General features: G+C 42.1%; 1 protein-coding gene across 5 annotated transcripts in view; it reads left to right on the forward strand.

Annotated features, from left to right (window-relative positions):
• LOC123754098 (uncharacterized) overlaps positions 1–19,914 on the forward strand; it is a 76,514-nt gene that overhangs the window by 47,485 nt on the left and 9,115 nt on the right. For 4 of the 5 annotated variants that reach the window (XM_069308395.1, XM_045736262.2, XM_045736264.2 and 1 more), the window contains 3 exons: positions 2,577–2,714; positions 3,883–4,047; positions 8,546–8,642. In XM_069308395.1, the coding sequence (XP_069164496.1) occupies positions 2,577–2,714; positions 3,883–4,047; positions 8,546–8,642 (400 nt within the window). The remainder of the gene's footprint in view (positions 1–2,576; positions 2,715–3,882; positions 4,048–8,545; positions 8,643–19,914) is intronic. The other variant, XM_069308397.1, reaches the window with a different exon arrangement.

Genomic DNA, 19,914 nt, shown 5'->3' on the forward strand with positions numbered 1-19,914 from the left:
GTGCCAGGGTCAGTACTAGGGTGCCAGGGGTCAGTACTAGGGTGCCAGGGTCAGTACTAGGGTGCCAGGGGTCAGTACTAGGGTGCCAGGGTCAGTACTAGGGTGCCAGGGTCAGTACTAGGGTGCCAGGGGTCAGTACTAGGGTGCCAGGGTCAGTACTAGGGTGCCAGGGTCAGTACTAGGGTGCCAGGGGTCAGTACTAGGGTGCCAGGGTCAGTACTAGGGTGCCAGGGGTCAGTACTAGGGTGCCAGGGTCAGTACTAGGGTGCCAGGGGTCAGTACTAGGGTGCCAGGGGTCAGTACTAGGGTGCCAGGGTCAGTACTAGGGTGCCAGGGTCAGTACTAGGGTGCCAGGGTCAGTACTAGGGTGCCAGGGTCAGTACTAGGGTGCCAGGGTCAGTACTAGGGTGCCAGGGGTCAGTACTAGGGTGCCAGGGTCAGTACTAGGGTGCCAGGGCTCACCACAGGGGCTCAATAAGGATGACACACTAATGACTGTGCTGCTAAATTGGCACAGTCTCCCTAAACTAGACTTGGCACAGGTGCCAGTAGGCACTGGCACCTGCCCTGACACCCTTGGAGGAGGCACGAAAACATATCCATGTTGCATGATCAGCACGCAACCTGGCCTCTGACCAAGTCCATTCCATCCAGCGGTCGACCCCAAAGATGCATTCATCGATATTAACTTGCTATTCATTCAAAATTGGATTTTTTTCAAATATAAATTAATATTTTTATATATTAGCATATTATTGCATATTTAGGCACTGGTTAGGTTAGGTGTTTAGGTTCTGTTGGCGATTATATGTGCTTGTAGTACGTGGGTGAAGCATTTACAGCGTTGGGGTTCGAACACCAGTCGTCAGTGAAGCACTTGTTCCGGAAGTGTTCGAACGAAATCAGCTGTGAGTCGTGTGTAAACAGGTTTCATTCATAAACAGCTGTGGGGGGGTTGGCGGCTGGATGGAATGGACTTTGTTTATGAGAACGGGCTGTTTACAGCATTAGTAAGTGGTGTAAAACTTCACTTTTCTCTATCCTCACCGCTATGCTACTTGCACTGACCTGAATTTACCTCTGAAATAGGATAGTAATGCATTTTAAAACTAAACATAACTTGAGCATTCGGCTCAAGAGAACAGTGCCAAAACGGTTAAGACACCCGAGGAATCAGCGCGTGCAAAAAGGTGATATTTCAGGCAGCAGCCAAGATTGTTTTGGACTGAAAATAGAACTGTCTAACCTATCCCAACTTATCCTTACCTATCCTAGCATTGTACGACTTAGTCTAACTTAACCTCACTTAACGTGGCATAGATCTAAGCTAAAGATAATTCTAATTCTAATCTAAAGATAGATTAGAACGTGATCTAATCTAATTTAACATAACCTAACCTAACCAAAATGGTGAATTTAAAACAGCTGGCGGTACTCAGCCTCTGACTGTTGAGAGGCGGGACCAAAGAGGCGAAGCTCAACCCCCGCAAGCACAACTAGGAGAGAGAGGGAACTATCAGAACAAAGCACCAAGCCACCACGACTATATACCACTAGGAAGGAGTCAGGATAAGGATTTGGGATGGGACGGAGGGAAAGGAATGGTGCCCAATCACTTTATGGAACGTCGGGGATTGAACCCGGACCTACAGGAAGCGAGACCGTCGCTCTACCGTCCACCCCAAGTGGCTGGGATACAACTAGGTGAATACAATCTTATACAATCGTCGATAAATATAATGTATTTCACCTACAATGTTTACATATGTGACAATTCGTACACACGTGACAGATGGGACAATATGTACACAACTATATTATATTTGTACAATATATATATACAAATAATTAGCCTGGTCACAGTTAAATCTACATGCATACAAGATTAGTTCTTCCTTGAGGTAATACTAAATACTAGGCGCTGAGGGCATGGAGTTGACCGACATATTTGTCAGTTGATTGACATAATTGACATGTATAACATTCGCTACCTGGAACATAAAGTTTCAAATAGCACGGGATAAGGTGATCCCGTAGCAATTTGATCTAATTGACAGTTGTCTGTCATATATGTTCTTCTTGTCTGCGGCCTCGTGAAGCAAGGCATCTGGGAGCAAGAAGGGCATAATCAAAACACTTGCCAAATCCTAATATTTTAGCAAATTAATTACTAGATCCTTAAGTTTTTTTTTATGTTTTAACCTAATTCAAACCTGTTTTATGTTGCTTTAAAATATATACAAAAGTTGGAAGAAAACGTACAAAATATATTTAAAATTGTTTATTTGTCGAATATTACTATAATGTGATGATTGCTATTTTTATAGCATATTTTTGTCTGAAATGATTTTTTTAATAAAATATACTGTATATATATATTATATACATGCATTTATAGTCATGTAAATTACTTAACTTTTTTTGTTATCTTATATTATGGATTGTTGAGCTTGAAAGGTTTTGGGATGGGACGGGGGAAAGGAATGGTGCCCAAGGACTTGTTGAGACGGTCGGGGATTGAACGCCGACTTGCATGGCGCCAGTTGCTACAAATATTTCTTCCTTTCCCGACGCAGGCGCAGCAGCAGGCGGAGGCGGACGCCGTAGAAATGGCCGGCGGTTCCCAGGACCCCGTGACGCTGAGCAGCTTGAAGCAGGACTCTCTGATGATCCCTGTGGCGCGCATGGCTCACTTCTTCCCTGCGGGTCACCCTGTGCGTGTGACGCTGCCTCATACACGCTAACTCACACTAACTTCTTCCCTGCGGGTCACCCTGTGCGTGTGACGCTGCCTCATACACGCTAACTCACACTAACTTCTTCCCTGCGGGTCACCCTGTGCGTGTGACGCTGCCTCATACACGCTAACTCACACTAACTTCTTCCCTGCGGGTCACCCTGTGCGTGTGACGCTGCCTCATACACGCTAACTCACACTAACTTCTTCCCTGCGGGTCACCCTGTGCGTGTGAAGCTGCCTCATACACGCTAACTCACACTAACTTCTTCCCTGCGGGTCACCCTGTGCGTGTGATGCTGCCTCATACACGCTAACTCACACTAACTTCTTCCCTGCGGGTCACCCTGTGCGTGTGATGCTGCCTCATACACGCTAACTCACACTAACTTCTTCCCTGCGGGTCACCCTGTGTTGCTTATAGTCAATATCTTGCTTATGAATAAATGCATATGTGACATACTAATTTATTGTGAATATTTGAGTTTACCTTAAAATGCTGAATAGAAAACCACAACCTAACCTAACCTTCTTAGTATGTTAAGATATTACAATTAGTACTGAACCTATACCTATATTGATATTACAGTTTTATAGAAATAATAAAACAAAACTAAAATATTTAAATAAATTGTAAAGTAACTCAGGATATTGTCAAATTTTGTATAAAATCTCTATTGTTTAATAAAACTGAGAGAAAAAGTTAGTGCCTTGAAAAAAAATTTGGCTCAGAATATGTTACATATTTACTTATTTATAAGCAAAATAGTGACTATAAGCAATACACTAAAACTCATTGCTAACTCTCTCAAGGGGCCTGACGGGTGAGTGATCAGCGCTCGGTATTCGTAGTCCTAGGTTCCGGGGGATCGATCCCCGGCGATGGCGGAAACAAATGGGCACAGTTTCTTTTCCCCCTTATGCAGCTGTTCACCTAGCAGTAAATAGGTACCTGGGAGTTAGACAGCTGCTTCCTGGGGATGTGTGTGACTTATTATAGTGTTAATAAACCCTAACCTAACCATTATAGGTTAATGCAGAGGGCTCCTGTGCCAGGCAAGTTACGGGCTCACCATAGCCCGTGCTACTTGGAACTTGTTCCGAGTAGGTGAATCTATAACAACAACAACATCCTCCTTCTCCAGCAGATCCCAACAGCTTCGACCCAGGGGCGTCTGCGGCTGTTGGAGGTGCCCGAGCAGCAGTACCATGTTGTCTTCCATATGATGGGGCACGCTGTTCACGTCACCCCCGCCCTCTGCTCCCCTCTCCACGACCTCTACCTCCACCACCGGGACCATATTGTTAAGGTGGGGGCTGGGGTTAGTCCCCCCTACACCTCCACCACCGGGGACCATATTGTTAAGGTGGGGGCTGGGGCTAGTCCCCCCTACACCTCCACCACCGGGGACCATATTGTTAAGGTGGGGGCTGGGGCTAGTCCCCCCTACACCTCCACCACCGGGACCATATTGTTAAGGTGGGGCCTGGGGCTAGTCCCCCCTACACCTCCACCACCGGGGACCATATTGTTAAGGTGGGGCCTGGGGCTAGTCCCCCCTACACCTCCACCATCGGGACCATATTGTTAAGGTGGGGCCTGGGGCTAGTCCCCCCTACACCTCCACCATCGGGACCATATTGTTAAGGTGGGGCCTGGGGCTAGTCCCCCCTACACCTCCACCACCGGGGACCATATTGTTAAGGTGGGGGCTGGGGCTAGTCCCCCCTACACCTCCACCACCGGGGACCATATTGTTAAGGTGGGGCCTGGGGTTAGTCCCCCCTACACCTCCACCACCGGGGACCATATTGTTAAGGTGGGGGCTGGGGCTAGTCCCCCTACACCTCCACCACCACTGTTTGGGGGGGGGGGAGTAAAGAGGAAGGAGAGGCATAGGTGAAGGGAAGTATAGAAGTGGGAAATACAGTGAGAGGTATGAGAGCAGGCGGGCTGTCCGCCTTGCTGACACGATGTGTGGGTGTTGGCAGCTAAGCTAAGCTGGCTCCCTCTTGTCAGGGAGCTGTGAGTGTGTGAGAGGTTCTTCACATGTGTTTCACCATATATGGATGTCTATAGATGAATACTGTGTAGCATTCATATATATACACACTCCTATGCTTCCACACACTCACACTCACTTGTCAGGGAGCTGTGAATGTGTGAGAGGTTCTTCACATGTGTTTCACCATATATGGATGTCTATAGATGAATACTGTGTAGCATTCATACATACACTCCTATGCTTCCACACATGTTGTTCTGTTTAAGGCTCTTTATTTTATTATTGTAGTGTGTAGTGGTACTGGGGGATACTCTAGATGCGGCCGGACTGGAGCCTTATATAAGTGGATCTGAATGTTAGTACTGAGGCTTCAGAATCTTCTCAGTTTTCCTAAGGCAGCTTTGGCTTTGTTTAGTCGGTCCCTTACATGAGTTTGTATCCCTGTTCTATTTATCATAAGTCCCAGTATTCTGCCTAACTCCGCATATTGGATCGGATGGTTGTCAAGGATGATGGGGTCCGGGTTTCTTTTCGCAATGTGTATTATCTGAAACTTTTGTTGGTGCTAATTTTCCATTGTTTCTCAAAGTTGTTTATGAGTTCAATTGCTGCCTTGGTCTTGTCGGCTAGTAGCGGCTTTGAAGGGCCCGGTTGGCATATTATTTGGGTGACATCGTCAGCGTGTGTGATGCATTCTCCATGTTGGGGTTGGGGTAGGTCAGCTGTATATATGTTGAATAGAGTGGAGGAGAGGCAGCTTCCTTGTGGTACTCCACTTTTCAGTTCTATTACGTCACCCAAGTAGCTGCCGATATTAAGCCTAGCAGTTCTGTTGTCTATAAAGCTGCAGAGAGTAGCAGTAAATCTCTCAGGAAGCCCTAGTTCAGACATCTTATATTTTAGGCCTGTGTGCCACACTTTGTCGAAGGCTTTCGAGACGTCCCTAAGCACTATATTACACTGATCTTTTTTCGACACTGCGTTGGCTATATGCTGGTAGATCAGGGCTATAGCTGTATGGGCCCTCTGCTATATGCTGGTAGATCAGGGCTATAGCTGTATGGGCCCTCTGCTATATGCTGGTAGATCAGGGCTATAGCTGTATGGGCCCTCTGCTATATGCTGGTAGATCAGGGCTATAGCTGTATGGGCCCTCTGCTATATGCTGGTAGATCAGGGCTATAGCTGTATGGGCCCTCTGCTATATGCTGGTAGATCAGGGCTATAGCTGTATGGGCCCTCTGCTATATGCTGGTAGATCAAGGCTATACCTGTATGGGCCCTCTGCTATATGCTGGTAGATCAGGGCTATAGCTGTATGGGCCCTCTGCTATATGCTGGTAGATCAGGGCTATAGCTGTATGGGCCCTCTGCTATATGCTGGTAGATCAGGGCTATAGCTGTATGGGCCCTCTGCTATATGCTGGTAGATCAGGGCTATAGCTGTATGGGCCCTCTGCTATATGCTGGTAGATCAGGGCTATAGCTGTATGGGCCCTCTGCTATATGCTGGTAGATCAGGGCTATAGCTGTATGGGCCCTCTGCTATATGCTGGTAGATCAAGGCTATACCTGTATGGGCCCTCTGCTATATGCTGGTAGATCAGGGCTATAGCTGTATGGGCCCTCTGCTATATGCTGGTAGATCAGGGCTATACCTGTATGGGCCCTCTGCTATATGCTGGTAGATCAGGGCTATAGCTGTATGGGCCCTCTGCTATATGCTGGTAGATCAGGGCTATACCTGTATGGGCCCTCTGCTATATGCTGGTAGATCAGGGCTATAGCTGTATGGGCCCTCTGCTATATGCTGGTAGATCAGGGCTATAGCTGTATGGGTCCTCTGCTATATGCTGGTAGATCAAGGCTATACCTGTATGGGCCCTCTGCTATATGCTGGTAGATCAGGGCTATAGCTGTATGGGCCCTCTGCTATATGCTGGTAGATCAGGGCTATACCTGTATGGGCCCTCTGCTATATGCTGGTAGATCAGGGCTATACCTGTATGGGCCCCTATATGCTGGTAGATCAGGGCTATACCTGTATGGGCCCTCTGCTATATGCTGGTAGATCAGGGCTATACCTGTATGGGCCCCTATATGCTGGTAGATCAGGGCTATACCTGTATGGGCCCTCTGCTATATGCTGGTAGATCAGGGCTATACCTGTATGGGCCCCTATATGCTGGTAGATCAGGGCTATACCTGTATGGGCCCTCTGCTATATGCTGGTAGATCAGGGCTATACCTGTATGGGCCCCTATATGCTGGTAGATCAGGGCTATACCTGTATGGGCCCTCTGCTATATGCTGGTAGATCAGGGCTATACCTGTATGGGCCCCTATATGCTGGTAGATCAGGGCTATACCTGTATGGGCCCTCTGCTATATGCTGGTAGATCAGGGCTATACCTGTATGGGCCCCTATATGCTGGTAGATCAGGGCTATACCTGTATGGGCCCTCTGCTATATGCTGGTAGATCAGGGCTATACCTGTATGGGCCCCTATATGCTGGTAGATCAGGGCTATACCTGTATGGGCCCTCTGCTATATGCTGGTAGATCAGGGCTATACCTGTATGGGCCCCTATATGCTGGTAGATCAGGGCTATACCTGTATGGGCCCTCTGCTATATGCTGGTAGATCAGGGCTATACCTGTATGGGCCCCTATATGCTGGTAGATCAGGGCTATACCTGTATGGGCCCTCTGCTATATGCTGGTAGATCAGGGCTATACCTGTATGGGCCCCTATATGCTGGTAGATCAGGGCTATACCTGTATGGGCCCTCTGCTATATGCTGGTAGATCAGGGCTATACCTGTATGGGCCCCTCTGCGGTTTCTAAACCCATGCTGCCTGGTGTTATACTTCCCTTCCTCTTCCATGTACTTCACAAGTCTCTGATTGATAATTTTTTCAAATATTTTACCTGGTACTTCGAGGAGGGAAATTGGCCTGTAGTTTCCAGTTTGGGTTGGGGGTTTACCTGGCTTGGGGATTAATCTTATTGCGGCATTCTTGAAGTATGTGGGGAATAGTCCAGATGCAAGAGCTGCATTTACTATACATGTGTATTGATGGAGTGCAATCACTGGTAGGTTGGATAATACCATCTTATTTATCTTGCTGTTGCCCGGCGCCTTGAGGTAGCCTACCCATCTATTATTATAAATAATAAGTATTTTATTATTCAAATAAATAGGTACATTTTTTATTTTATGAAATATTTATTTTCAGATAAACAAACTCTCGGAAATTATGTAATTATGTTGCAGTAAAGTAAATATTTATGTTTTATAAATAAATATAATAAATAATATATAAATAAATATTTATATATTATATATATATAAATAAATATTTATAAATATTCATAAAAATTTTGAACAAATCAATAATTGCAAAAATTTAGACTAGATTTATTTGTGTTGATTCCTATAGTAAATTAACTTCAAATTGCGATAAATTACTTAGATTTTTAAACAATAATTAGTAAGTAAGGATTCTGAATATAATTGTTGTCAGTCAGGATGATTATAATCGTGTTAAGTGATGATGAATATAATTGTTTTAAGTGATGATGAATATAATTATTGTGAGTGATCATGAATATAATTATTGTGAGTGATCATGAATATAATTATTGTGAGTGATCATGAATATAATTGTTGTGAGTCATGATAAATATAATTGTGTTAAGTGATGATGAATATAATTGTAGTGAGTAATGTATCTGTACTCACCTGGTTTGTACGAGTACTCATGTGAGTAACATGGCCTCGGGGGGGATTCGAACAGGCATTCAAGGCAGCGGTGGCTGGAGCGGGTGTGAGCAGTGGAGCCTTGCAGGGCATGGTGCTGCTGAACCTGGAGCGTGGCGGGGAGATGGGGGCAGGTTAGTACCCCCTCACACACCTGTAGGCTTCCTTACACACCTGCAGGCTACCTCACGCACCTGTAGGCTTCCTCACACACCTGTAGGCTTCCTCACACACCTGTAGGCTTCCTCACACACCTGTAGGCTCCCTCACACACCTGCAGGGCATGGTGCTGCTTGTTACGACCCTGGGTTCCTCAGTGGAAACCAGAGGTCAAAAATGAGCTAAATAAACTGCCTTATAGTAGGGAAACGCATCACGAGGTGCACTTGTTTGTATCTTCCCTGCCAGACGTAAGACGATTTTTGTTTCTCAAAGAGCATTTAAGACTGAGCTTGGGGTTGATTATTAAATAATAAAATAGGCAACAACTATGTTTACTAATACTTTCTAATCAAGTGCAAAGTAAATCTGAGTAAACTTGGGATAGGATTGCTGTACGATTAGTTGAGCAGTCTACTGGCAGCGAGTGAGCTGGGAAGGAGATGCGAGAGGCTCTTTATTCTCTGCTGGCTGGCTGTGGTGAAAGGATCCTCCTCTCCCTCCTCTCGTTTCTTTATTTCTGTGGGCTGATACCCAGCTAAGTATACTGTGTAACGTTCTCATTGTCTGGCATAGGCGTGTTCTAATGTGTAGAGTATTATACTTTGTATGAATTAGGTGTTCCTAGTGTTTGTATTACTAGTTATTCTTAAAGGGGTCCCAGTGGAACCACGTGGTCTCCCTACCCTAAGCTGACTCAAGCTTCTAGCTCTTCACTAGTAGTACTTTACCCTAGCTTGTTCTGAGTGTAAACCTTGTATCCTGCTTAAGTGGACCAAGGCTTTTAACGTAAGATAGTGTGGTATAGTAATTATTATTATTGTTATTGGTGTGAATGTATATGGGGGGTTGTTAAGGGGTTAATAAATAAGTAAGTTAGTAAAGGAGTATCCATTTTTCCTGGGTAGGAGATCCATGATCAACCTCTAGGCTGACTATTGGTGTAATAACCCACTACAAGTTTATTTCTATATATTTCTGTATATTTCTATATAGTGGGGGCCGGGCCTTTGAGATCTCCCATATTTGGTAACCCTTAATGCTAACTACTGCCCCTACTTCCATTTAATATTAGAACCCCCATAGCAGCACCACCAATTTTATAACACTGCTGAACCTGGAGCGTCGGAGGGGGAGATGGGGGCAGGTTAGTACCCCCCTCACGCACCTGTAGGCTTCCTCACACACCTGCAGGCTTCCTCAGACACCTGCAGGCTTCCTCACACACCTGTAGGCTTCCTCACCACCCTCTCACACACCTGCAAGCTTCCTCACACACCTGCAGGCTTCCTCGCGCACCTGTAGGCTTCCTCACACACCTGCAGGCTTCCTCACACACCTGCAGGCTTCCTCTCCCCCCTCACACACCTGCAGGCTTCCTCACACACCTGCAGGCTTCCTCACACACCTGTAGGCTTCCTCTCCCCCCTCACACACCTGCAGGCTTTCTCACCCTCTCACGCACCTGTAGACTTCCTCACACACCTGCAGGCTTCCTCATCCCCCTCACACCTGTAGGCTTCCTCACACACCTGCAGGCTTCCTCCCACGCCTGCAGGCTTCCTCACCACCCTCTCACACACCTGCAGGCTTCCTCACCACCCTCTCACACACCTGCAGGCTTCCTCCCACGCCTGCAGGCTTCCTCACCACCCTCTCACACACCTGCAGGCTTCCTCACCACCCTCTCACACACCTGCAGGCTTCCTCACCACCCTCTCACACACCTGCAGGCTTCCTCACCCCTTACACAGCAGAAAGTGAGGTAAACTAAGCAACTTACAGATATGGTGACCTAGTGTCATAGTTCATATATTAATTATCAATTAATATTATGATAACATTAATTATTAATTGATCATAATAATTATTATTATAATATATTAATTATCAATTAAATTATTAATATAATTGAATTAAAAAATGGTCCAACTTATGCTTTATTGAAAAGTAAAACCAAAAAATGTATCTAATTGAAAAGTATCTTCCCACATTCTCAAAATATATATTTTTACCAGTGTTTTTATCCAATTATCAATTAATATTCATCATTGTTCTTATCAACACCATCAATTTATATTCTAGTTATTGTGATGAGGTCAAATTTTGCTACAATGTAGTTTGTATAATTTTTTTTTTACTAGTCTGCCAGAAATGCTGTCCGGGTTAGTGGCTTTTACAAGACTAAGAGCACCTATGTTATGTATTTTCGAAAGTCAATGTTTTTTTTGTATATGAATAAATTAATAAATAAATAAATATTTATGCTGCACACCGCTAACTATATATTGTAAGCAGCGGTGGAAATATTACATACAATCACCCACATTTGTTATCTACAATTTGCTACATTAAAATCTGCCTGAAATGCTAATCTGAGCTAGTGGCTTTTGCAAGACTAAGAACATCTATGTTATGTATTCTCGAAAGTCAATGTTTTTTTTTCTTGTATACAAGTAAATTAATAAATTTATATATATTTATCCTGCACACTGCCTACTATATATTGTAATCAGTGGTGGAAAAGTTACATACAATCACCCACAATTATTATCTACAATTAACAAATTAATGATATATGGTTAAAATTTTCTAATAGTAGATCAATTTTGAATGAAATATTTTCATATTTTTGGAACTTGATAAAGTGTTTTATAATGTTATATAACGAGTAAAGCGCGGGATATTTATATTGCCTCGATGGCCGAGTTTATTGGGCATCGCCACTCGCTCAGAATGAGTGCCACTGCCCAATAAACTCGACCCTTGGAGCAAAATACACACAAAAATTAATTAGCGTCACGGTGGGCCTGACGGCTGAGTGGACAGCGGTCGGTATTCGTAGTCATAAGGTCCCGTAATACAACTAGGTGAGCACAGAACCTGCACCTTCTGGACTGCCAGAAAGCATCTGACACAGTACCACATAAGAGACTAGTGCACAAACTGGAGATGCAGGCAGGAGTGAAAGGGAAGGTACTCCACTGGATAAGGGAGTACCTAAGCAACAGGACACAGTGAGTCACCGTGAGGGGTGAGGTCTCGGAGTGGCGGGGAGTCACCAGTGGAGTCCCACAGGGATCAGTCCTTGGACCTATACATCATCAATGTTTGTCGATGATGCAAAAATTATGAGGAGGATCAAGACAGAGGAAGATAGTATAAGGCTACAAGATGACCTAGACAGACTGAGTGAATGGTCCAACAAATGGCTGTTGAAGTTCAACCCGAGTAAATGCAAAGTAATGAAACTAGGCAGTGGAAACAGGAGGCCAGACACAGGATACAGAATAGGAGATGAAGTACTTAATGAAACAGACAGAGAGAAAGATCTAGGAGTTGATATCACACCAAACCTGTCTCCTGAAGCCCACATAAAAAGAATAACGTCTGCGGCATATGCGAGGCTGGCTAACATCAGAACAGCGTTCAGGAACCTGTGTAAGGAATCATTCAGAATCTTGTACACCACATATGTAAGACCAATCCTGGAGTATGCGGCCCCAGCATGGAGCCCGTACCTTGTCAAGCACAAGACGAAGCTGGAAAAAGTCCAAAGGTATGCCACTAGACTAGTCCCAGAACTAAGAGGCATGAGTTACGAGGAAAGGCTGCGGGAAATGCACCTTACGACACTGGAAGACAGAAGAGTAAGGGGAGACATGATCACAACCTACAAAATTCTCAGGGGAATTGGCAGGGTTGACAAGGATGGAATATTTAACACGGTTCGGTGTCACAGGAACAGAGTGGATGGTGACTGAGTGGACAGCGCTCTAGACTTGTGAATCTAAAGACCGGGGTTCGATCCCCCGACACCACTGGAAAAACAAATGAGCAGTTTCCTTCACCCTGATGCCCGTGTTACCCAGCAGTAAATAGGTACCTGCGAGTTAACCAGCTGTCACGGGCTGCTTCCTGAGGTGTATGTATGTGTGGGAAAAAAAAGTTAGTAACAGTTGATTGATTGACAGTTGAGAGGCGGGCCCAAAGAGCCAGAGCTCAACCCCCGCAAGCACATCCATACTTCACATCAATGACGGGACATAACTTTGATGTTTTCTTTTTTTCACAATCTTGTAAAGCCTATAACATTTCTATAACATACAACGCATATAACATTTCCGGCAGCTCCTTAATCTAACAGATAATTTTAAGTAGGAAATTTGTAGCAAAATTTTAAAATTTAACAGGTACATTGTAATAAAAATTGAAGAAAATTAGTAGATATATTACAGTAAAATTTGAGGGTTATTAACAGGCGCATTGTAGCATAATTTGAGGATTATCAACAGGCGCATTGTAGCATAATTTGAGGATTATCAACAGGCGCATTGTAGCATAATTTGAGGATTATCAACAGGCGCATTGTAGCATAATTTGAGGATTATCAACAGGCGCATTGTAGCATAATTTGAGGATTATCAACAGGCGCATTGTAGCATAATTTGAGGATTATCAACAGGCGCATTGTAGCATAATTTGAGGATTATCAACAGGCGCATTGTAGCATAATTTGAGGATTATCAACAAGTACATTGTAGCATAATGTGAGGATTATTTCTAAGTACATTATAGTAATCTACATTAAACATAAGGAGGATGATAATGATTGATGAATATTAATCCACCAAGAGGTGGCACGGGGATGAATAGCCCCATAAAACCATGATATAAGATGCTGGTAGTGAATACACCGGTGAAGTTGTATGTCTTAGGCACATATACGACGTCTTAAGCAAGAATAAGTGGAAATCTTCTTGCTTCAAGGTGCTTCCACTATCAGCCTTTTCATTAAGGCGTTTAGGTATACACACAGTCTTGCTACCCTATTCTATATCAAAATCAAAATGTTTATTCAGGTTAAGGTGCATACGTAGAAGATGAGTTACGAGATGTAGCTAACAGTAGGTCATTTTGAATGGTATATTTACAGATTTATCTAGGCTAGGCTGCCTAGCCTCTCCATATTCCCTAGCTTCATTGTACCCCCCTGATTTTTTATCTAGGCTAGGCTGCCTAGCCTCTCCATATTCCCTAGCTCCATTGTACCCCCCTGATTTTTGATCTAGGCTAGGCTGCCTAGCCTCTCCATATTCCCTAGCTCCATTGTACCCCCCTGATTTTTGATCTAGGCTAGGCTGCCTAGCCTCTCCATATTCCCTAGCTCCATTGTACCCCCCTGATTTTTGATCTAGGCTAGGCTGCCTAGCCTCTCCATATTCCCTAGCTCCATTGTACCCCCTGGCTTTGCCTGTGTCTCTATGTGTAATTTATTATCTTTTAGTGCCTGAGATTACCTTAAAGCAACCTACCTCATTTTTTGTTTAGTTTTGTATATTTTTTATATCTAGATCTTGTTTATAATTGTTTTTTTTTCGTCAAACAGCCCTCTTATGCAAACTGTTATAGACCCAGAACTAAACCTTTTATCTAGTATCTATGACATTCATCACTTTAATGATCAAAATTGCAGGTATTACACATCACATGATGTAAACAATGTTTTAACACATAATCACAATGTTTCTGTAATTAACTTGAGTGTAAGATCTCTAAGCAAACACTTTGATGATGTTAATGACCTAGTTCAAACTGTTAACAACTAATTCTCTTTTATTGTGTTTACTGAAACGTGGTTAAAAGAGGATACTACTCAACTCTTTAACATACCTAACTACTCAGCCATTCACAATTGTCGACCTATTCAGAGAGGTGGTGGTACTGCTCTTTACTACCACCAAGAACTGACATGCTTAAAAGTAATTAAATCTAGAGACCCTTATGGAGAGTATATCTTTGCCTGTTTCAGAGTCAAGGGTGGCGATGCTGTCCTGACTGTGGGAGCAGTCTACAGGGTTCCTAACACTGATGTGTCAGAATTCAACTCTAACCTCAGAAATCTAATACTAGAGAACAGACTGAACAAAAGCCACTTAATTATTTCTGGGGACTTTAACGTTGACCTCTGCGACCCTGAACACCCTCCTGCTGCTAGTTTCCTCAACTGTATGAATTCCTGCTTCCTCATACCCGTAATCACTAGACTTACTAGAATCACCGACAATACTGCCACGGCTCTTGATCACATCTGGACCAACATAACCTCTCCGCTTACTTCAGGGATAATCACCGATAGCACTACAGACCATTACCCCACATTTCTCCTAACTAACATTAACAAACCACCTCTAGAGACAAGGGAGATAAGCTTTATGCTGCACAATGACTCTGCTATAGACAATTTTATAGCTGCTGCTGCTAATGTCAACTGGGAATCTGAATTAGGGAACATAGGGGACATCAACCTAGCAGTGAAAACATTTCTTCATAAAACTCTCAGCCTTTATAACACCCTCTGTCCTATGCTAACGAAACAAGTCACAACTAAAAGGCTAAACAATCCTTGGCTTACAAAGGGAATACTTAAATTCATTAATAAAAAACATGACCTTGAGAAGAAGTATAGGTTAGGAACCGTCTCCAAAGAATTTTCAAGATTTACTCATCATTGCTGTCAAAAATAATTAGGAGACCCAAACGAAATACTATGAAAATAAATTCACCCAAATTAAGGGCAACAATGAGAAAACATGGAGCACTATTTCCCAAACACTGGGATAAAAAATGATTCTAAATAATAAACCAATACTCCTGTCCAACAACGATGGTCTGCTCTCAGCCTCTGATACTGCTATTGAATTCAATAGGTTCTTATCTTCCATTGGTTCATCCCTTGCTAATGATATTCCATCCTCCCATACTAATATTAAAACTACCTTACAGGTAACTATCCAGAGACTCTGTACCTAACTACTGCTAACTCCACTGATGAGATAATCCTTTCCCTTAAAACCAAGTCTAGTGCCCTTGAGGAGATACCAACTTTAATTTACAATAAAAGCCTCCAGATCTTTAGCTTCTGCTGTTGCATTGCTCTTCAACAAGTCACTTGGACTCCAAACCTTTCCGAATGTTCTAAAAAAAAAAAGCGGAGTAGCCCCTGTCCACAAATGTGATCTCACTGGTCAACAACTTCACACCTATATAAATTCTGTCAAATTTGTCAAAAATATTTGAAAAACTAATCTACAAGCAGCTTTACTCTTATCTAGCCACACACAATATACTTAGCTCTTGTCAATATGGCTTCAGACCCCCAAAAAAGCACTAACGATACACTTATTAGTATGATTAACTTGATACATGCAGCTCTTGATAAAAATGAGTTCCCTGTTGGGTTATTTGTGGACCTGCGTAAGGCTTTTGACACTGTCAACCACCAAAACCTTCTTCTTAAATTACATCATTATGGAGTCAGAGGACACTCCCTGCAATACCTCAAATCCTACCTTACTGACAGGCTTCAGTATGTTTCTGTGAATAATACAATTTCTCCCACCCTACCCATCAACATTGGTGTTCCTCAGGGCAGCATACTTGGCCCTCTCCTCTTTCTCATCTACATTAATGACCTTCCAAATGCCTCCCAACACCTCAAACCAATTCTATTTGCTGACGACACAACCTTCATTTACTCCAGTCCTGATCCCCTTGCTCTAAATGCCACAGTAAATACTGAGCTAAATAAAGTCCATCTGTGGCTAACTGCCAACAAACTCACCCTTAACATTGACAAAACTTTCTATATTCTGTTTGGCAATAAATCCTCTAATCAAATAAATCTCAGGATAAACAATACCCAAATTTGCAACAAAGTAGATGGCAAATTCCTTGGCATTCTCATTGACCACAAGCTGAATTTCCAGGGACACATTCTAAATATATCAAAAAAAGTTTCTAAAACTGTTGGCATTCTTTCTAAGATCAGATATTATGTACCCCGCCCTGCCCTGGTGACTCTCTATTACTCCCTTATCTATCCATATCTCAACTATGGTATTTGTGCTTGGGGCTCTACTACCCAAAATCATTTACGTCCTCTAATTACTCAACACAAAGCTGCTATTAGGACAATATCCAACTATAAATATAAATATAAATAAATATAAATATGTTTATTCAGGTAAGGTACATACATACAAGTGATGTTACATTAATGGATCAATATATAGATAGAGCTAGTACATACAATGCCTAAAGCCACTATTACGCAATGCATTTCGGGCAGGAAGAACATTAATATCTAGAACTTAATACTAATTGAGCATAAAGAATAAAATGTGTTGAGAACAAATACAAATAAAGATAAAAAAAAATGGGGGAACATGACTGAAAAGCAGCACAAATACAATAGGTTGACAAACAGTGTTCATTAAAAAAAATAACAGACATGGGTTGACAATAGAGGGGTAAGGTAGGTTAAATTTATTAGGGAATTTATTAGGTAGTGTTTAGTTTTTATCTTAAACTGGTTGAGAGAGGTACACAGTCTTTAACATGGTTGGGAAGGTCATTCCACATTCTGGGTCCCTTGATTTGAAGAGCATTTCTAGTTTGATTAAGTCGTACTCTAGGAATATCAAAACTGTATTTATTTCTGGTGTGGTGCTCATGGGTTCTGTTACAACCTTCAATGAAGCTTTTGAGGTCAGGATTGGCATTATAGTTTAGTGTTTTATATATGTATAATACACATGAGAGAATGTGCAGTGACTTAATGTCTAACATATTCAGAGATTTGAGTAGGGGTACCGAGTGATGTCTGGGGCCAGAGTTGGATATTGTCCTAATAGCAGCTTTGTGTTGAGTAATTAGAGGACGTAAATGATTTTGGGTAGTAGAACCCCAAGCACAAATACCATAGTTGAGATATGGATAGATAAGGGAGTAATAGAGAGTCACCAGGGCAGGGCGGGGTACATAATATCTGATCTTAGAAAGAATGCCCACAGTTTTTGAAACTTTTTTTGATATATTTAGAATGTGTCCCTGGAAATTCAGCTTGTGGTCAATGAGAATGCCAAGGAATTTGCCATCTAATTTGTTACAAATTTGGGTATTGTTTATTTTGAGATTTATTTGACTAGAGGATTTATTGCCAAACAGAATATAGAAAGTTTTGTCAATGTTAAGGGTTGAGTTTGTTGGCAGTTAGCCAAAGATGGACTTTATTTAGGTTAGTATTTACTGTGGCATTTAGAGCAAGGGGGTCAGGACTGGAGTAAATGAAGGTTGTGTCGTCAGCAAATAGAATTGGTTTGAGGTGTTGGGAGGCATTTGGAAGGTCATTAATGTAGATGAGAAAGAGGAGAGGGCCAAGTATGCTGCCCTGAGGAACACCAATGTTGATGGGTAGGGTGGGAGAAATTGTATTATTCACAGAAACATACTGGAGCCTGTCAGTAAGGTAGGATTTGAGGTATTGTAGGGAGTGACCTCTGACTCCATAATGATGTAATTTAAGAAGAAGGTTTTGGTGGTTGACAGTGTCAAAAGCCTTACGCAGGTCCACAAATAACCCAACAGGGAACTCATTTTTATCAAGAGCTGTATGAATCGAGTTAATCATACTAATAAGTGCATCGTTAGTGCTTTTTTTGGGTCTGAAGCCATATTGGCAAGGGCTAAGTATATTATGTGTGGCTAGATATGAGTAAAGCTGCTTATAGATTAGTTTTTCAAAAATTTTTGACAAGTTTGGCAGGATTGATATAGGTCTGTAGTTGTTAACATCTGTGAGATCACATTTGTGGACAGGCGTTACTCTCGCTTTTTTTAGAATATCTGGGAAGGTTTGGAGTTCAAGTGACTTGTTGAAGAGCAATGCAATAGCAGGGGCTAAAGATCTGGAGGCTTTTTTGTAAATTAAAGTTGGTATCTCCTCAAGGGCACCAGACTTGGTTTTAAGGGAAAGGATTATCTCATTGACGTCAGTGGAATTAATAGGCTTTAGGTACAGAGACTGTGGATAGTTACCTGTAAGATAGTCCTTAACATCAGTACTGGAAGATGGAATATCATTTGCAAGGGATGAACCAATGGAAGAGAAGAACCTATTGAACTCAATAGCAGAATCAGAGGCTGAAAGCTGACCATCGTTATTAGACAGGAGAGTCGGTTTGTTATTTAAAGACTTCTTTGATCCCAATATTTGTGAAATTGTTCTCCAAGTTTGTTTAATGTTGCTCTTTATTTGGGTAAATTTATCTTCGTAGTATTTAGTTTTGGCTCGTCTAATTATCTTAGATAATAATAATAATAATAATAATAATTTTTATTTAGGTAAGGTACATACATAAAGAGATTTTACAAAGTTTGTTGGCTTTATAGATAGAGCTAGTACATACAATGCCTAAAGCCACTATTACGCAAAGCGTTTCGGGCAGGAAAAACATTAATGACTAAAGCTTAAAACTAATGGGTAAAAAGAATAAGATGTGTAATAAAGCAATAATAATAGAGCAATAACGATAATAGATAGCAATAACGAGTAATTCTTTGAGAATTCTTTGGAGACAATTCCTAACCTATACTTCTTCTCAAGGTCATGTTTTTTATTAATGGATTTAAGTATTCCCTCTGGCCCCAGACATCACTCGGTACCCTTACTCAAATCTCTGAATATGTTAGATATTAAGTCACTGCACATTATTCTCTCATGTGTATTATACATATATAAAACTCTGAACTGTAATGCCAATCCTGATCTTAAAAGCTTCCTAGAAGGTTGTAACAGAACCCATGAGCACCACACCAGAAACAAATACCTATTTGATATTCCTAGAGTACGTCTTAACCAAACTAGAAATGCTCTACAAATCAAGGGGCCCAGAATGTGGAATGACCTTCCCAACCATGTTAAAGACTGTACCTCTCTCAACCAGTTTATGACTAGAACTAAGTACTACCTAATTAACTCCATGTAACCTACCTTACCCCTAAATGTCAACCCATGTCTTGCTATTCTAATTTTTTTTATTTTATTTTATTTATGCATATACAAGAATGTACAAAGGAATGTGAGGATACAATTATGGTAATTACAGTCTTGTAAAGCCACTAGCACGCGCAGCGTTTCGGGCAGGTCCTTAATCTAAGAAAATTTTAAGGAGGTAAATACTTGCAAAATTTATAGACAAAAAAATGATAACAGATTACATGAAATGAAAAAAAAAGATGAGAGAAAATTATAGGTACAGTATATTAAAGCACATAGGTAGCTATGATTGATTGCAATGACAGCTTAAAATGGTAGTTGACAACAAATTGCCATGTTCCCCCCCCCCCACTTTTTTTCCTTCTTTTTATTCCCTTTTTTCAACACAATTTATACTTTATTCCTAA

The sequence above is a fragment of the Procambarus clarkii genome, chromosome 6 (genome assembly GCF_040958095.1).
Source record: "Procambarus clarkii isolate CNS0578487 chromosome 6, FALCON_Pclarkii_2.0, whole genome shotgun sequence".
Taxonomy (NCBI): Eukaryota; Metazoa; Arthropoda; class Malacostraca; order Decapoda; family Cambaridae; genus Procambarus; species Procambarus clarkii.